Source organism: Protopterus annectens, chromosome 1.part0, assembly GCF_019279795.1.
Source record: "Protopterus annectens isolate FY-2018-M chromosome 1.part0, PAN1.0, whole genome shotgun sequence".
NCBI classification, from domain to species: domain Eukaryota; kingdom Metazoa; phylum Chordata; order Ceratodontiformes; family Protopteridae; genus Protopterus; species Protopterus annectens.
In genome coordinates this window covers 1,282,350,648-1,282,371,238 of record NC_056725.1, presented here as the reverse complement: position 1 = coordinate 1,282,371,238, position 20,591 = coordinate 1,282,350,648, and the positions used below count along the sequence as shown (strand labels likewise).

At 37.6% G+C, this 20,591-nt stretch overlaps 1 protein-coding gene across 6 annotated transcripts in view; it reads left to right on the top strand.

The window, feature by feature from the left end:
* NEDD4L (NEDD4 like E3 ubiquitin protein ligase) overlaps nt 1-20,591 on the top strand; it is a 3,335,946-nt gene that overhangs the window by 3,289,319 nt on the left and 26,036 nt on the right. For all 6 annotated transcript variants that reach the window (XM_044066167.1, XM_044066169.1, XM_044066164.1 and 3 more), the window contains 3 exons: nt 3,625-3,684; nt 6,019-6,126; nt 15,202-15,298. In XM_044066167.1, coding sequence (XP_043922102.1) covers nt 3,625-3,684; nt 6,019-6,126; nt 15,202-15,298 — 265 coding nt within the window. The remainder of the gene's footprint in view (nt 1-3,624; nt 3,685-6,018; nt 6,127-15,201; nt 15,299-20,591) is intronic.

Sequence of the window (20,591 nt, the reverse complement as noted above, 5' to 3'; positions counted from 1 at the left end):
GACGTTCCATAGGGCACCAGGCACCATAGTGGGATCATTGTTGCTTTCCATGTACTTGCTTACATTGGAATAACTTATTCATCTATGTTTGTGCTAACACTTCCATACCTCTACTTCCCTTAGCAGCAGGTATCTGTTGTTAATGCTTTGCAGATGATTTGGAGTCCATCTAGTTGTAAATGTATGCAGACTGCTAGAATCTCAATGCTTGTAAGGCTGTGACCATGGAAATATGTGCCACTTTGAGAAATACATCTGTCTAGTCTTCATCCCTTGTGTCGCTTCTGTTGGTAGGAGGATGTCCTGATCACAAACTGCAGATGTTAGCTGTGATCAAGGTTTCCTGATAGTATCTAAGGAATATAATGTAAATCACAACTCCTGTTTCTGCCCTAGAGCCTTTTAGAAATGGCTCGTGCTGATGTGCCATCACAGTTTGATTACTGTAGTTCCATTTACCAAAGCCTCCTAAGTCATAACTAGGTGTTCTACCATGGGTTCAAAATTATGAAACCCAACTGTTTAGTGGTACTTATCACTATCAAAACATGATATCATTTCTTTCATTTGTCAGCTGTAAAGTTCTGGTGTTCATGTACATTGCCTTGCACAACCTGTGATTCAGTTATTTATCTGTCTAGCCATCCATCCTTTGTTGACCAGGTTAGTCCCACTAGGCTGGTAGCCTCTTTTCAGGGGAGGCCTGAGGTGGTATTTATACCAATAGAGGAAATTTGGCCAGAGCATCAGGGAACTTCCCCTACTCGTCATTATTGTGAGTGGGCAACATTTTGGAGGAGCACTTCCTGTTTCCGTTCTAGGCACAGAGGTGGCCCGGGGAAACAGAGAGGCAGAAGAGAGAGAAGAAGATGATGGAGTAGTGAAAGAAATTAAGGAGGAAGCAAATATCAAGACCGAAGAATGTGTGCAGGATTGTGAGGAGATGTTTCAAAGAAATCTGTTTGATGGAGATGACTCGGCAAATGATGGATGTTTAATTACAGCTGCCCACTTGGGATGGTTGAGGGATGATTTACTTAAAGAAATGGTAGTGCAGAGTGAGCCAGAAAATGAAGGAGATGTTTCCTGGGGGGTGGGGGGACATTATGGAGAAGTTACAAAAGGAGAATGCAGAGATAATCCTGAAGAATAGTGATAAGATGGAAAAGAAAACACATGCAGAAGAAAAAGAAGGCATAAGAAAATGAAATATTTGGTAAGATTCAAAGTAAAGAAGACAACGAAATTGACAGGTATGAAGAGTGGGACAATTTAATAGCTCCTTTGAGTGTAAAAGCACGAGATAAGAGCACTTATTCTTAACAGAGACATTTTGCGATGACATATTTGAGACTGTTTTTTCAATGGAAAATTTTCTCAGTGAATATGAAAAAAAGGAGGACTGTTACCCATGGAATCATTAGGTAATAAAATCAATTAACAGGAAAATAAATAAGAAAATTCATATACAATTTCAAATATTTTGAAGGTACTGAAATAAGTGAGCCTTTGAAATAAGTGATGAAGAAGACATAAACTGGGAGGTAGTAAAAACGAACAAAAAACAATTCTGTTTGTAAGCTGGTAGATGGCAAAGAAAATTTAAAGGGATCAGTACAAAAGAAAAAAAGTGTATATATAGCGAAAGATTGGGGTTTGGTATATGGTTAAGACGTTTGACTCAGAGACACAAGGTACAGTGTTTGATTCTTACCTTTGGGAAGGAAATTGGTTAGGCTTAGAATGGTCTGTTAAGAAAGCTAGCTTAGCAATTACCTATTAATTTATGAAAATGTGAATCTAAGGAAAAGTAAAAATAAAATTTTTAGAGTGCTTTCTGTAAATGTGAATAGTATTAAGAATATAGTAAGAAGAACAGGAATTTTGGAGTTGTGTAATACATGTGATGTAGATGTAATTACATTAGAAGACTCGAGATTTTTAACAAATGAAAGATTACAAACAGAGAAAGTCTGGGGAGGAAAGATGATCAGGAATTTGGGAAGTTGGAGATGTTCTGGAGTAGCCGTATTCTGTAGAAATACAGTAAAGATTTTAAATGTAACTGTAGGAAAAATGGGAAGATTAACCACTGTAGATTTAAAATGAAAAGAAAAAGTCAACAGAGTTGTAACATTGTATGCTTATACTAACTGTAAAGAAAGGGAAAGCTTATTTCATCAGATTTTAGACTATAAAGTGGTAATTATCAGTATTATAATAACAGGAGGCTTTAATTGTGATTTAAGAGGCAAGCATAAAAAGAAAGGAAATGTAAGAAAAATATTAGAATTTAAAAAGAAGTAAGCTAAAACTTTGGGAAAAATTCATGGACTTACAAAACGGATATGCATAAGAACTGTAATAGATTATTTTATAGTATTAGAAGTTTTAGTTGTAGGAGAATGGGAGGTAGTTGTAATATGGCTACAGATAAAAGAAAACAAGGAATGTATAAAAATAGACAAAGGGATAAAAGGGATAAATGAGAAAGCTTGGAATGAAGAAGGAAAGAGATTAGCAATACAGTTATGGAAAGATCATATTACTACGATAACATTTTAAAGATCATATTACTACGATAACATTTTATAAAAACTGGTCTGAATGGTGGGTGATATTTAAGGAAAAATATAAAAAATGTTTATTACAGTGGACATATGAGAAAAGTAGAGAAATCCTGTGGCTTTTTCAGTGATGGTTCATGCTTTAGTGTTATTGGTGTCTGGAATGCCGTATTGCTCTTTTTCTAAAGCTCCCTATACAGTGGCTGACAACATGGAGCTGATACAGAACTCTTCTGCTTGATTACTGACTGGTACTTGTTCTTTGTTTCCACCTTGTTATTCAGTTCCTTTAGTCTCATCAGTGGTTGCTCACACATTCTCATGTTACAGTTAAAGCTTTTGTGTCAGTATTTTGCTTTACATAATTTGGGTTTCTCGCAGTCTGACAGATTTGGAGCACTTTTGTAAGGAAGAGTTGGCAAATATTGCCAAGTCAAGGTGTGCCATGCTGATAGACTACTACCCAACAAGACTGAATGCTGTAATTAAATCAAAAGGTGCTTCAACAAAGTATTAGTTTAAGGGTGTGCACACTTATGCAACCAGCTTATTGTATGTTTTATATTTTTCCACTAACAGATTTGTTTGTTTTTCAGTTGAATTGTACAGGTTATAGGTCACATTAAAGGTGGGAAAAGTTTTGAAATTATTTATTGTGGTCTCATTTTTTTATATCACAAAACCTGGCATTTTAACAGGGGTGTGTACACTTTTTTATATCCAATGTATGTATTAAACCAACTGTACTCTCTTAAAGGTCTGCTTCACTATGGTAAGGGTACTCTGACTGTATTCTACATAGACAGGGTTAAAAAACAAGCATTAAATGATGAAAACTACAGAATGCACATATAGCCTTTATAATGTGATAAATGAATGTCACTTTGTCCAAGTAAAAAATATAGTGTTAAAGTCATATAGCAGTGTACCACAGTTTGTGGAGCCTGAAAGATTTATTGTATTTTCATATGGCAGTCAGTGTTGGAAGCATCAGCAGTCTCTGTAGTCATTTAAATTTGTTAGAACAGCCTCATGAAATGTGATTATTCTCTTCCAGGGTTTCACAGAACTCATTCCTATTGATCTAATAAAGATCTTTGATGAAAATGAACTTGAGGTTAGTATTTTTATTAATGGAAATAGTTGTATCCAACCAATGGTGTAATATAAAACTATTGTGAAATCGTGTTGTATGTGTCTGACGGAGAACAAGTAGGTTTGAAACATTAAATGAATAAAAGGTTTTGCTTCTGAGTTGCAGTGTGCCTTGCTGTTTGTTTTGGTTTTATTTTTAGGGAGATTTAATTTGTGTTAAAAAGAAATCTAAGCACAGCTGTTTTGTTTTACTCTACCAAATACACAATTTGACATACTCCTGTATAAAGAAAGAGCAAAGAATTTGTATGTTAGCAGTTCAAACCAGCTAGTTTAACTCTTCCTGACAGTCAAGTCAGTATAACAAATGAAAGCAGAATACTACGTTTGTCATGAGCATATGCATTTCAGATGCATTTTTCAGAAATTTATGCATGGTGTGCTATACCCAAGCCCTGTTACCTCTAGCCTGGTTGAGTTAGGTCCTCTTGCACTTTAAAAACGGCTAGTGGCTGTTGATTGACTTCTCTTGAGCTGTAGATTTGTTTATTGTGTACTTGAAAAAGTGGACTCTGCTGATAAAGAAATGGCTGCAATTTCTTTTGTTTTCTTTTGTGGTTCTTGACAGAAATTATTTAGGAACTGCAGACTTGTATATCTGATCCTGACCTTTTCATGCCCTAATGATTGTTTCCTCTTTCAGTCTGAACATCTCATTAGTTTTTGTAGTTGTACCAACCAAATTTAAGCTTTACCATAGTCCTTGTTTTGCCACATCTCAGAAAAGTTATTTGCTGTGTTCACAAGGTGCTTCTCAGGGAACTTGTTCTTGAGTCTTCCAAATCTCATCCTGGATCTCAGTGTCTCAAACATGTAGATATGAATTCACACAGGTATTTTCACTCACCAATGTCTGTCTTGTGAGTGTCATTGTCACACACTATCTCCACCTCATGATAGGTTGTATTTATTAGTCATATATAGTAATCCTATTCATTTATTGATGTCATTGCATAGTAAAACCATTTCCCCCCCAGCAGTGGGTCTCATTCAGAGCTGTACAGCAGTTGATTTTTATACAGGTTAGCTTGCCAATACTGATGGATATGAAAATAGCTCTGTAATATAATTACCGTAAAAAAAGGTAATTATTTAAAGGCACAGACTATTATTGTAGGAGGCTTAGACACCATACCCTAACTTGATACACGGGTAAGTGCAGTGTTAGCTTAAAACAGGCCATGCTGTTATTGGAGGGAAAACTATGGAGTGGTCTTCATTTTTATGTTCTGTTTGTTGTCTAGTGTCTTAAGGTGTACTTTTGCCTTTCTGGTGCACAGTGATACCTGGAGGTAGAAGCAATACAGTGATTCATGTGAAAGCTTTGACAGAGAGTAGAGCTACTGAAACACAGGCTGAATTCCATAGGATGTCTGTAAATAGAAGTATAGTTAGGGGGGTTATTGATTACTAATGCAAGCATTACATAGCACGATTATCTAGTTTGTTGATCAAGTTGGACTCTCTTTATTTCCCCGTATAATACATATGCAGTTTTCTGATGTTTATAGCACATTTTGAAGTACTAGAGAAAAATTAATCCTACTAACCAGATGCATTTGTACTTTGTTGTGCAGATCAAGAACACATGGCATTTGATATTAGTAAATAAATAAATAGTTCTTTCAGAGACCTGCCTCCTTAGATTTGTGCCTTAGCATAAATGGCGCATACATGCACGCTAACAGCATTGTAATTTATGCTTTAAAATAACCACAAACCAAAAGTGCTATTACATGGTCTCTTTTATGCTTAACACCCCTACAGTGCATTGTCAGCTTAGCTCCCATCTCCTGATTATACAGAAGAGATCCCTGATTCTGCCTCATATTTTTGGTTTGTTCCTCATAAAATTAGTGGTTTTCTGGCAAATCCTTGAGAAATGCAGTCAATAAATAATGACATACATTTGAGTTTCAGATATTCTTTTGAAAATGCATGGTAATTCAAACCCTGTTACTCTGTCAATGTTGGAACTATCTGAGAACAATATTTAAAATCTGTCCTTGATTTGGGTCTTTAGTTCCACCCATTTTTTTGTCTTTGTCACTGATATTTACACTAAAGTTGATAGTTACGGCTCTCAGACATATTGATGGAGTAGATGTATTTCAAAGAAAGAAGAACATCTCTCTTTCTATCCAAAGTCTAGTTTCACTTTGTTAGTTGTATGATTGATATTGTTTTTTGTTCGTATTTTTGCTCATGTGTAATCACCTATGTGGTTTAACATTTGTTTGCTTGTCTCCTAATAGGACTGCTGCTAATGCCTTACTTATTGTATGTTTTCCATTAGTTGCTGATGTGTGGTCTTGGAGATGTGGATGTCAATGACTGGAGACAACATACAATCTACAAGAATGGTTATTGTCCAAACCATCCTGTCATCCAGTGGTTCTGGAAGGTAAAGGACAATAGAAACCGTTTTCATGAGTACCTCTCTCATGTTTATCGTATTGCTTTAGCTGTAAAGGAGTTTCTTGCTTGTCTCCTTTTTATCCATGTTCTATACAGTGCTCTTCAGTTAAGCATTGTCTTAGTAAATCCATGCAAAGCAGAGCTAAAATGCAGGGTCAGGGCCAAAGCATGAGTTCCCTATTTTAAAACGTAACAGTAGTCTTCACTGTAAAACATGAATCCCCTTGTGTATTTGCTTTATACCATTTTAACTTAAATATGTTTGCAAAACAGAGACTGGCAGAAATATGAGTAGTTTGGAAAGTTAGGAAAATCATGCAAGATGCTGTATTAGTCTATAGACTCACACTTATAAGACCATTAAAGTGAAAGGATCTGATCAGAACAGCAAGAATAGTAAGCCCTCTTCTCTGTGCTGCTGCCTACATACAGTAATACTGTATTGTATTACACTTTAAGTTTTCTGTAAAATACACAAGGACATCTGATTTGTATTGTCGTCAACTGCAGACAGTGATTTTCTCCAGTACAGATTGCTGCTTCATGTGTCTTGAGAGGTGATTAATCATAACATAATAACCGGGTGTTTTAGAAACACATCTTATTGAATGACGGGTCTGTATTATAACCTCGGAGGTTTAATACTTCGAATGCATAAAGATCGAACTTTTTGCATCGAAATCTTAAACCATCGAACGGTTATAAAAAACAAAGACTAAAACAAAAAAAATTAAAGTGTTTACGCAGGGGGGCAAGCCCCCCTGCACCCCCCACTACTTAAATATACCAACTCCGAGATCGCACAACATTGAAGTAAACGGTAATCTCCCCTTATGGATATTTCCATTTAAATGTTCGATGTGCACTTTCGGTAATCTCGTGTCGACAATATCGTGTTTAATATTGTCAGAATTCGAGATTCTGATATAGACCCTGAATTACAGAGTAGATCTTTTAAGGAAAATAAACAAAACAGAAGGGTATAAGTCACTTTTCATGTATATTTTAATTAGTAAACCAAAAAGCCAAACCAACTAAATAGTTTTGCTGTAGCAAAACCTTTAGAAATGAGAGAGAGATGTTTGTACATAGTATACCTTGGCACTCTTAAAAAGGTGGAACAGGACTGACATGGGTTGTGCTTTTCCTTCTTGAGTTACAGCCTGTATCCTGCAGTCTTGTTTTTTCAAGATGTTTGGCAGATACAAGCCCACACTATTCTTACAAAACACGCACAGTGAATTTGTGATTTGAATAGCAGTAAGTCATGGCATAAAGAAACAGTGGAGGGAATTTATAATTGTATCAGTGCGATGATTATGAAAAACTTCAGACACACATTATTTTCCTGAGCTGTCTTGAAGTTTTTTTTTTTCAGACAAGTAGGTGAATATAATTGTCACAAGTTCCAAATTAATGCATTTCTGTTCACTACCATTAGTTCAGTGCTTTCAAAAATGTAGATTCCATGGTCCAAGTGCCTTTGAAAACCAGTTAAATAAAATATTTGTTAGGTGGAGAATAAGTGGGTTTCTGTTCAGTGTTGTTAGTTTTTCCATGCTTGCAAAACTGTTTGAATTCCATTGTCTACCATTGTTCTTATTTTATGTTTGTTTTCTAAATAAACACTATTATTAAATTCACAGTATTTAAATAATGACATGGTTGCACTTGCATTTATAAAAAGGAAAACAAACCATTGCACACATTTTCCTTAGTTTCATGTATTGTATCTGTTATATGTGTTACATGTTTTCTTTTTTAATAGTTATCATTCACATCAGCTTCGCAAAAGATGCTCAAATCCTGTCTTCTTTAAATTTCCCGCCTGAACATTTTTTGCATGTGTTGTTCCCACAAATTCCACCATTTCTATGCAACTTTCTCCTTCCCTTTTCTAAAGATCCCATCTCCAATTTACCCCCTGTACAATGTTTAGTACTTTGAATCCTATTTCATCAGTCTATCCTGTCTAGCAGTTGGGTGAAGATTTACCTGTTGGATCTGATGCAGCCTTTAGCTAGAGTTCTAGTGCCTCAGACCCCTGCAAACTTCCCCATAATCCAGATCTCATTTTTTTTTTGCTATAGCAAAGGGATCTCATATTTTGCCTCGGCTAAGTTCTTCTTATTTTTTAATGAGTCCACATAGTTATTTTAATAGCACAGCTGCTACTTTCATAATTTATATAGTTGTGATGATATTGCTATTAGGTTTACATAGAGTTTGAAGTACCTCATCTTCTTGATGCGAAGGCAGCTGCCTTGCATCTCTTTTTCTTGTTCATTTATTTCTTCAACATATATAGTTATTGGAAAGTTATCCTTCAGAGTTGTTAGTATTAGTAGTGGCTTCCTCTCATGTTGTATGTGCTGTACTTGCAGCCTGTGGTTTACACTGTTAAAGATGGCCAAGGCATATAAAAAGTGTTCTAAGTGTGGGCATACACTCTCACCTCAAGAGGCACATGATATGTGCATCGCCTGTTTAGGCCTAAAGCATCTCAATGATGAATGCTTTGTTTGCAAAGGTTTTAGTCCCTGCTTCTTAGCGGATAAGAGAACTAAACTTGTGAAAGGTCTCCTTCCTGTCAAACAGGCAGAAAAGTCAGACAGAAGTAAAGGATAAGGATAGGGAAGCAAAGAAACATGAAAATGATGATCAGGCATGTGCATCTTTTACAAGTGCCAAGGAAAGAATCTTCCCCCTGCTTGACACCAGAGCAAAAATCTGTAGTATTGGAAACATCTGTCATTAGGGACAAGTCCCCCTACAAAATCTATTAGTAGACATTCATCAGAATGAGAATAGTCTAGTTTTCTTTCTTTCAGATCTCCTTCAAATTCTTCCTTGAAATTAACATGCTCATTTCAAAATACATTTGAAACTGGTTGAGAACCAATAATGTAGACCTTCCTGAAGACACACATGGGACTGGGCACCACCCCATCCCTCTCTGGTACAGGAGTGGAGAGGGTTGGGCCCCCTCACCTCTTTTAGCTTCTTCGTCATTTCAAGTTTCTGCATCTGCAGTCTTAAAGCCCGTTTTCTACCCAGATCCTGTTGCTTCAGTGACATTATTTTCACAGCTGACTTGCTGCACTCTGACTCCCTTGATGTTGAGTGGGTCTCAGATCCAGGTGCTTGGTACCAGCTCCAGGGTCAAATTGTTTGGAACTGTTCTTAGTGTTGGGATCTTAAGCATTCGAGCCTACGGTACTGATCTTCACCTCAAGGCCCTCTGCATCGTCAGTATTCAGGCTTCACTCCTTGATGATACCCACCTTTGCTTTATTAGAGGAGTAGTTGGTTCCTACAATTCGACCTTCAATGCGGATGGACTCTGGATCTGCCTCTGAAGTCACAGAGGATGATAGCCTACTCCCCTTCTGAGATGTTGACAGAGCTGCCACGAGTACTGGCTCCACCCTGAGATGCCTGCCTTTCATCTCTTCACCCTTTTCATCACAGTTCCCATGGACAGAGCAGAGTTGCATCCTTCAGATAGTCTCAGCAAGTGTGATCCACCTCTTCTGAGAACTCTGACCTGTCACAGCCAGAAGTCGCCAGGAAGAATATGTAAAAGGAAATGTGGATTCCCCTTTGAAGTCCATTACATCCGATACTGACATGAAAGAGAAGCCTCCTTTGTTACCCATCAGAAGACTTCATATTTGGTGAAGTCCTGGAATTGATGAAAAAGAGGGGATCTTGGCCAGCAAACCAACCCTCTCTGGATAAGGGAGTGCTCTTTGAAGTATATGGCTCTGGCCCTTCTGTGAACCATCTTATTGAGTTGGTCACCTGGAGGGCATAGTAGGAACTGATACAATAATAGCTGTTCCAGGGAAGCCAGTTAAAGTTTTGCATACCCCCTAATGGTAGGCAGCTTTGAGCTAGAGGTCCTGTAAATGACTTGGATTGTTACAGCTGCCACCAAGAAGGAAGTCACAGGTGAGTCATCAACTCTCCATCCCCCTAACAATGAGTCTAAAGCAATAAAATGGGAAAGCATGTTTATGCTTTGGGCACCCTTGTCCTGAAAATGTTAAACTATTTAACTTACATTTTTCTTGTACAGCAGAAAATCTCAAGTTTTCTCTGCTCATGCTGACTCCCAACTCTCTTATTTTTTTAACTGCTCTTCTTGGGAGGCCTTATACCCAGCCAGTCTTTTGTTCATTTTACCCTCTGATTTCTGCAGTTTTATCACTTCATCTGAATCAATAGCAAGTTAAAGCTTCTATTTTTTCAGCTATTTGTTATTTGAGTTGATATATTCCTTCAATGTTTAATTTATTTTAATCACATCTGAGTACGTCTGATTCATTTTTTCTTCTAAAATATTAGAATCTGTGTCTTGAATCAAAGCTGAAGCTTGAACTGCTTTTAGCTGAACAGCTGCACTCTTCATAGCCTGTATTTTCTTTTTACCTTTTCTGGTTGATTTTCTTTCAGGTTCTCCAAACTTCTTCTTTGCTGGGATCCAGGCAGTCGATGAATTAGTTTTACCCAATCTTACATTTCCATTGCTCCTGTTTTTTTTTTTCTTTTTAAAGTTTCTGTTTTCACAGAGTGAGAGCTAAAATTAAGCTGTTGAGCAGTGTGCACTTATCATGGAAGTCTCACTCTGATTTCATTCTTATTAACAAATCATAGAAGTTACTCCTTCTCATCCCTGTCTGCTTTGGTGTTTGAAGGCATTTGCTGTGGTTTTTAATTGTCATCCTCTTCATGTCCTTGTACACTTCGGCTCTGTTGGCATGCATATACCAATTTAGATATTTCACTAGGTCTCTACGCATGGATATGTCATTAGTTTATATGTGTGATCTGTTTCTGCACCAGCTGTTTAAATGCATGAACAGCAGTATTCTTAAGCTGTTCTTGCTGCCATTTTGTATTGCTACTGATGTACCAAGGGCAGCTTGTTTAACCCTCCAGCCTACCTGCCATTGCGTGATGCTGCTTATTACCTGCCCAGTCATTGCAATTCCTTACCATGAGCTTATTTACAAAATTCATTACAGCGCATACTTAAGAACTGAATGTAGCATGTTACCCTGCTGATAGCTCTTCCATTCCCTGCGGGTAAGTTTTATACATCTATGTACAGAATTCATGCCTTGCTTTTGTTGCATCACATAACCCTACCAGTTGTACTTGCAGACCTGGCAAAAGTACTTGGCAATTTTCAAAGATGTAGGCAGCTATCAGAAGTAAAATAAGTGTAGCTGGGGAAAATGCTGTGTGACTCTGTTTCTGACGCACAGTTTTTATAGGTTCATTGGTTAAGTAATAGGCTAGCTGCACTTGTGGGCTATTTTAAGCTTTTTTGTGCTTTAAAAAAACTATGCTGTTTGATTATAGACTGATCTTCCACGTCCCATGGTCGATAATTATGTATTACCCCTAATGAAATAACTGAGATCATACCCTAGGTAATTTGAGGGGATCCATGCATGGGATAAAGCATTTAGGAGCTGCCTCTGTCCATTTGTAGTACAGGGGGCAGTCCTGGGGTAAATTTCTGTTTCCCATCCATAGATCTAAGTTGCGTTTATATATGGACAGGGATGAACTTTGTTTTATATGTATGAGGAGGCTGTTCTGCAGCAGTGGTATCCTCTGCGAAATGTACCTGTCCATCCAAACCATTCTGTTGATGCTGTAGAAGAGGTTTAGATCCCTAGACCAAGTATTTCTGATGACAATTGACTTGCTAATGTTCAGTTAATTCATCAGTAATGAGTCAGAGTATGCCATTTTATGCCTGACACAGGTCACCTCTTAGCAGTCTGTAAGATACCAAGTGTAGTGACAGGGCTTTGAGTTGGTCCATGTAGGACTTGTTGTTTAGGTCTTATATCCTTTTAGTAGGATATCTCTGTAAGTGTTCCAATTTTTGCAGATACTTGTCAAAGAGGGTATTATATTCAATAATTGGCCTAATGAGGGTGGACTAAACGGGGATAGTAACATCCCTATATCTAGACAACAGTCCCTTTGTTTATAAGCTGTGTATTATAGAAGGACTTTCTTACAACAGTAGACATATGTTGGTCAAAAGTTAGGTCACTGTCCCACGAGTTCCCAAATCTCGAACAACTGGGTCAACTTTTACCCACTCTGCTCTCAGCCCACTGCTTTCCTGTGCTATAATTCTGAAAGCAACTAAACTTGTCCAAGTGTGTTCATTAGCTCAATATTTTCTAGGAGGGGTAAATGATAGCTGTCTGGTATTAACATCTCTTTCCCTGTCTTCATGATAGTATGATGCCACCAGCATCTGCAGTGTGGTAGGTAGAGCAATGTAAAAATTTATAAATTAACCTAGTGCTACCATAATTTAAATGTTAAGCAGTCAGTCTTAAAAGGGTGATGCAAACAACTGAGATTTCACCTGGTCTGCACTATTGCCAATAGCTGCAAGCATTTGAAATTAAATTAATAAAACTCTACTTGAAATAAATAAAAATTAGGTAGTATACTTTATAGTGTTTAACTATATGCGAATCTGGAAGGTTGCAGAAAAATGCAAAATAAATGGGTTTGAATAGACAAATGGTATGTTGAAGAATTTGTCTGTTGGTTTATCTGTCCTTTCTCTACCAGAAATTGAAGATGTAGCAGTCTGTCTCTAAATTGGAAATGTAAATGAAAGTTCCACAGTTTCAAGGGAAATGAATTCCAGGCTTTAGCTTCTGTGCCAGAGCTACAGTGCCTTCTACACAACATAAAAGTCAGGGCAAAAAAAGGACACATGATGCTCTGTTCTTAAGAGAACCATGTTCTGTATTTCTGTGCAGCTTTGCATTTCAGTGTAAACTTTCTTGCTTTTACAGCCAAATAACTCTGTGGGGAGCTCTATAGTCTATTTTAGTAAGGTAGAGGGCAGCTGCGGTGGTGCAGCGGTTAGCGTTGCCTCCTCACAGCAAGAGGTTCTCTGGTTCGATCCTCAGCTGAGGTGCCTTCTGTGCGGAGTCTGCATGTCCTCCCTGTGGTCGTGTGGGTTTCCTCCCACGTCCCAAAGACATGCTGTAGGTGGATTGGACACTCTAAATTGGCCCTAGCTGTGAGTGTATGTGTGCCTTCCATGGAAGGTTGGGTGCCGGGCTGGCAATTCGACACCGTAAAACTCCACTGCCAATCATGAGTGGACAGGTGATCCACTGTGGCGACCCCTAACCGGGAAAAGCCGAAAGAAGAAGAAGAAAGTTGTCAATGTGGCTGTTCCGTTGTGTAGATGACTTCCCAAATGCATTTTTTGACATTCGTTTTTTTTTTTTTTTTTTTTTTTTTTTGGCACCAGTTATTTATTTGGGATAAACCTTCCTGCAGGATGGCTGAATCATTTGGGAATTAAGTGACTGCTTCTAGCTTGCAGTCATTTGCAAACTTAATCAGCCAGAGCCATTTGGTATTGGCTTTAAATTCAGAAAGGTAGTTGCCAAACAAGATAAATTCCAGTACAGAACTTTGTGGGACTCCACCGATGACTGGTCTCTTTGTGGAGGTAACTTCCCCTGTTTTGATTATTTGCATCCCATCTGTGAGGCAGTTGGCAGTCGTGTGGGTGACAAATTGGTTTATTTCCAGTTTATTTAGCTTTTCTACTATGTCTGAGTTAGGAATTGTATCAAAAACTGTGGCGAAGTAGAAGGTATGCAGTGTGGACTGCTTTGCCTTCTTCCATTGCTTTGGTGACCTTTTCACAAAGATCCACCAGATTGAGTAAACATGACCCGCTGAAACGATCCAGTGTTTAGAAGCTCCCCATGTCCTAATTGGTTAATCAGGATAAGTCTTTCCATGGCTTTGCATATGAGCCTGATCAGACTTGTGGGTCTGTAATTCCTTGGGTCTGTGGAAGACCCTCCCTTATGTGGGGGAATGGCTGTAGCTTTTATCCATTCACTTGGTGCAAAACCTGTATAGAGGTTGAGAGTGAACAGTGTTGTTAGGGGTGTAGCTAAATCATGCTTCATGCTATCTAAGATGCATCCAGGGATATTGTCAGGACCCATCGATGCAGTATTTTTAGCTTTTGATAGCAAAAATGTGGTTTTGTGTGTTAGCTGGAGGTGATCCAGTTTCAGGTATATCTTGAAGGACAGATTGAGGAGAGAGAGGATTAAAGTTAGAATTAAATTTATCAGCCAGTATTTTCACTATATCTTCAGCCTCAGCCTGGATAACATCATTCACAATCAGCTCAGCACATTGTTGCATTGTGCTTTTGAGATTGTGAACATAACTAATAAATAAATGCTTTGTGATTGTCTTTGGCTTAGGTAACTATTTTAGCCTGAAACCTGGCTTTGGTGGACTTTATTAAGCTCCTCAGTTGCTTATTTCAGTGGCAACGGCTCTAACCTCTGGGAATTACTCCTCATTTGGTCAAAATTTTTTTCCTTTTAATTTAAAACTTGTTGATATTATGTTCCACTGTGTAGGCCTGTTTCTGTGGTTTTCCCTGCACTTGTTCCTATGGGGTATAGCTGCATCTATGCAGCTATTTACATGCTGGTATAGTGTGGTGGTGTAAATTTCCATGTATTTAGGGGAGTTAACTGGGTTTGCTGGGAATTTGAAACTTGCCAATGTATCATTCAGGAGTAGGTAGTTTGTCTTAAAAAGAAATTTCTAAAGGTACCCTGGATATAAGAGATCTCTGGTTTCAGTTTTATTTCAGAGGAGACTGCTTTGTGGTCAGACCTAACAAGTGATGAAGATACACAAGGGATGGTGCTAGATTTTCCCATAGTAGTAGGGACATGATCCAAGATGTTATTCCCCCTAGTAGGTATCCTGACCAGTTGTTCCAGGGCATTTGTATTGACAAGGTCCAGGAATGTCTATGCGTGTACAGTAATATAGTGTAGGTTTTCCAGCCTGTAGTTAGGTAGTCTAGATCACCTAGGGAAATTAAAGAAAGGTATGCAGTTCATTAAGTGAAAATGTTCTGAATAGGATGTGGTAACAGGTACTTTATTAGATATGCATATCATCATCTTTGGAACTGTCACAGACTGGCTAATAGCTTTACAATTATTTTCAGGCTGTGTTGCTGATGGATGCTGAGAAACGAATCCGATTGTTGCAGTTTGTCACAGGAACATCTCGGGTGCCTATGAATGGATTTGCTGAGTTGTATGGTGAGTAAGTTATATTACTGCTGAAAATGTCTTGTTATAATGTCGATTTTATTTTATTTCTGTCAATACATGTGTGATTCTGTCAGTACTGGAAAACTTACAGTGCATAAACATTTTTACCAGTATCTAGACATGCATTAATTTCTTCTGTCTTAGTGAAAGGAAATGAATGCCATTTAAGTAATGTGCACATGGTTAATTAGTTGTCTCTTAGAGAGCTAAGTTGCTTGTTTTCCTCTTGTCGTAAATGACTTTATGTGATTTTAACACTACACTAGGCGGTACACTTTGTAGTAGAACTAGGATGGTCCTCATCGTCTCATCCACCCAGCGTCCACTAGAATTTTAAAGTAACATTCAGTAATGACATTTAAGTTCAGTTGCAGTGTTTTCTAGAATCCAGTTTTAGAAAGCCTAACATTTACCTCAAGGCAGCTGGGTTGATTCAGCCATGTATAACAAAAAAGCAGGATATACTCTTGCTTTCGAAACTGAAAGTTAATAATGAAATAAAAAGCATTTATCATTTCTAATTGTTGGATGATAGTACTTGTAGATTTTAAACAGTGAGATGGACGTGTGTGGGTGTAATGAAAGAAATATCAACATATGGCGATGAAGTGAAGTGATGTACATGATTAAGCCTATAACCTTGACTCTGAAGTACAGAATAATAGCAGATGTTAAGGAAAACTGAGGACTTGGGATGTGAGTAGTAACTGGAAGCTGTAATGTTCTTGCCTGAATGTCATGGTAGTGTGCAATATAAATGTATAAAAATATGCTCCCTCTCTGTTACTGACCGCAGGAAACAGTCTTGCAACTTCTGATCTTTAAGGAATAATTGTAACAGATAATGCTCTCCATTTGCCATGCTGCCTTCTATGATATTTGTAAATTTATAGCTGTATTACTGTTAAGGTGAGCCCAAAAAATTGCTGTTTTCATATCAGAATATAGAATCCCCATGGGTACAGTGTAGACATAATGCATCATTAAACATAGAAGACAATTTTATTATATAAGCCCACAAGCTTTTCAGTACCTTAGTGTTAAATTAGTCACATACTTGGTAAGGAATTCCACGGACTAGGTGTGTCTGAAATGTAACATTATTTCATTGTGCTGGGTATGCTGCTCTTTCACCAGTTTCCTTTTAGATGTAGTAATTCTTATGGAATGTAGCATTCTAGAGCAAGTGAATCCTTTTTTTTATACTCATTGTCCACTGGCTGCTATAATCACCTTAGCTTGCTCTGTCTGTTTATTCCTTCCTTAACATTTCCTTATTTTTTTCTTTCATTTCCCTTGAGAAGGTGGAGAACTGAGGAATAAAACCTAACTGTTAAATCTTATGTGGTCTGAGGATTTTGGGTAGGCTGTACTTCCCTCCTTGGTCTGATAGGCTTGTAGAGTGGGAGTGTACATGCAAACATCCTTCAGACTAATTATTTTGGCCGTCAGGATTAGCTGCTGTTCTCATTGGGGAATGCTGATATGATGGCAAGCTGTTCACATCTTCACTCACAGGTGAGCTGGCATTTTACTGTTGTTTCAATCTAGATGCTAGCACTGCTATCTTAAACCTTGCCACTCTGTCAGCCTGTTAAATCTAAGGGTTTCCATATTGCCCTAAAATTTAGGAAATGATGTGTGTCTGATTAACAAATTAAGGACATTGATTAAATGAAGTTATCATAACTGAGAGGCACAGTGCAAGTGTTTTGTTTTGTAAAACTTATTTTTATCACCTTCTTGCCAAACTATATGCTTTGTGTTGTATTAGTAAAACTATTGGTACAGTATATAATAGAAGGTTATACCAACTGTAGAAATAAAAGTATAAACATTTCTTAAAATATATTTGTATTGTTTAATTATAATATATACCAGTTGTCACAGATATGTTATGATGAAATTTGAGTTTATTTACTATGTGGACAGCCTAATCTTTCTCCAGTGGCACCTCATTAAAAGGATATATATCAACAGATAGTGAATATATTTTCTGCAATGCCAACATTTATTAAAATAATTATATTAACTTTGAAATTGTTCACATTGCTGTCTTGGTGCATCAAAATAAGATGAGAACAGGTCTACAGACTCATTTTTAATGACATTGTGCACTGATATTTGATTAGGTAATCTACTTTACAGACATCTGAAGTCCTGAAAATTCATGTCAATTGATATTTGCACTGTGGAAATGAAGAGGTTACCCAAGATGTGACGAAGAATAGAACCCTGTGGAAAAAAAATAATAAAACAGCTTAATGCATAGGATTGCTGTAGCACATGCTGCTTGCTTGACCCACTTGTCTCTGTGCTGACCCACTGTACCACCCGTCCTTGCTAGGTGTCAGTAGTTCGGTGGAACAGGCTGCTTTCCTCCTTCCAGGACTGTCAAGCAAATAGCTTCTGATTTCCACCCTTTCCAGCTGCTCCTCCAGTGAATGAGTCAGTGTTAGCTCCTGGTCCTCTGGGTCAGAGTCCTGTATGCAAGGAGACAGTCTCTTTGCCAGCATTTAATCGAATATGGTACATGTCTAGAATCTCCTTTGTTTTTTGTATCTGGCATAACTTTGTTTGGTTTCCTTGGACTTGTAATTCCTATGATATTTTGTATATGTCATGGATCTTTTCATCTGCCAAGTAAATCATTAATGCTGCTTGCCAACTGTATTCAGATATGCAAATTGATAATAAATAATTTTCAAATCTTTTTGGGACATTTTGTTCCTACTGACCTCTTAATTACTGTATGTATCAAATATGGCAAGGATTACTTGTTAATTGGGCACTTTGATTTTGTTTGTTTCTGATTATATATACTCTGATTTTTTTAGAACTTCTTTGCTTATTGCTTACTTTGGTTTAAGTTGATAACTAATGAATGCTATGCAGTTGTGTTTTATGCCCTTTTGCCTATTTTGTACCATTTGTTGTGACTTTTGTGTCATATAACTCAGTACTGAATAACACTCCCAACTTTCACTGATTGTGATATTGACTCTCTAATGTAACTGAGCACTGATGTTTTCCATAAGATGATTAAACAAAGTTGGTCTTTTGTAAGAATTTAATTTATATTGAACAGGCCTCCTCATTTCTGTCAGACTGTTTGACTGTGTAAATAAAACAGTAAAACATATGGCAGGTTGAAAATGCGAATGAAACCAGAGCTTGTGGCTTGTAACTTGGGGAATTGTGCTTGAAGTGACTGATGTGTATATTAATTAAAATCACTAAAATGCTTTCCTTGTAAATGATTCACACAAGCTTAGTCAAAAAAAAGCCTTGATCACAATTGATCAAAAACACATTTCTTTTACAACCCATGTCCAACATGTGTCTCAACTGTACAGATTTTTGCAGAATGTCCAGATTTTTCCCTCATATTTTTGGTCTCTCTTTCATAAAATTGTGGTTTTCTGGCAAATTAGTGGCATATCATTACAGATTGAAGTTAGAAAATAATGACATACATTTGAGTTTCAGGCATCATTCTCTTCAGAAAATGTATACTAAGGCAAAACCTGTTATTGTATGAACTTTCTAAGTTTGTAAGAGCAATACTTAAAAAGTGTCCCTATTTTAGGCCTTTGTCCCACTTTTATTTATGGCTTTGTCCAGATTTCTTCCTAAAAGAGGTTGAGAGGTATGATGTCCAAGGATGAAATTAAGTACTTTAGCAAAAATCTGCCTCCAGCTAACCCGCTATGCTTACATGTGCTATATGGTTGCAAAACTCTCTTCCTGTAGACATTGAAAATTTAAACTAGGAGCATCCAGCTGAAAATTTGGGCATCTAATTTACATAACATTTGAATACCAAATAGTGAGTAACTCTTCCCTCTTTGAGTAGGAATGTGGAATACTACTCAGACCCACGTTTAAAAAAAACTGTGTGACAAAAATGATGCAAAAATATAAGCACATTATTAATGAGACAGTATAAAATCTAACTAGCATGTTAGTCATGTAGTACAGTTTTCTGTGCACTAGACAAAAAAGTCACATGTGTTGAGGGGAGATTTAAAAAATTGTGTGAATGGAAAATAGAAGGATATCCCCAAAATAAGGGAAAGTTGAGGGGTCTGCATGGCTGTACAGCTCTAGAGAAAGGGTAACCCCACTTAGCATAAAAGACTAGCATGCCACATGCAACTGCTGTAGGGGGTTGGGTTTGGCATAATGGTTAGGGTGTTTACCTCACAAACACAAGGCAAAGGGTATGATTCTTACTGTTGAAGGAAATTGGCTAGGTTTAAAATGGCCCGCAAGGGCAGCTAGAGTAGTAATTACCTATGAATGTGTGACCATTCAGGCATTAAGATTCCAGTCAACCACTCCTTGATACCTATACGGAAGCCTTCTAGAACACTTCAACACATATACAAATGCTTGCTGATTTTTAGATGCAGGTCATTAATAACTTTCTTTTGTTAATAAAATAATTTAACATTGCAATGAAGATAAAGACCTTGAATAAGTTGAGTAAAATGGAGTAATTTAGAGTTCTGTTTTTTAAAGTATGCATAGTATAAGGCAACTTCAGCAAATGCCATACTTGATTTCAAATTTTATTTAGATTCCACATCAGACATTGCATTAGATTATGTGAAAGCAGTTCCAAGTAAAGTTCCTGCAAGACCTACACCATTCAGAAGAATACATCCATATTTCATTGAGTAAAACTAGGATGTCTTACCCCATATGCTTATGTTGTAGTAAATGGACCAGTCATCTTTAACAAGAGAGAATCTAGCCTAGCATAAGTAGTAGCAAATCCATGGGGACGTGCTGCCTAGCTGAGCTCCATGGGGTTTCATCAAAGTACTGTAAAGAATCTGTTGGATGAGTGGGACTTCAGGATATCATAACCATCAGGGCTGCTTCTGTTTGTTCTAAATGAGTCGTACTTAACTCTTGTCTTGTGTCTTTGTCCTCCTGGCCATTTGCTCTCCTGTTAACTTTCTGCTCTTGCCTATTCTGTTCTCCCTCCTGCTCTCTTCCTAATCCTGTGCCCTGCCCTGTCACCTCTTCCTCCATTCCTACTTTTGTCTGCATTACTGTGCCCACCCTGCCCTAACTGATTTTGAATGGCTTTTCACTTGTCCTGTCCTGTTGGCTGCCCCCACTCCTGCTTGCAGTCATCCTCTACTAACTTGATAGCATCCAGTTTGCGGCTGTTTCCACTTCTCCTTTATACAGTCTCCATTGTCTCTGCCCAGTGATCGAGTATGTTCAAATCCTCCTCTTTCCAACCCTTCTTCCTTCCTTCCTTTCT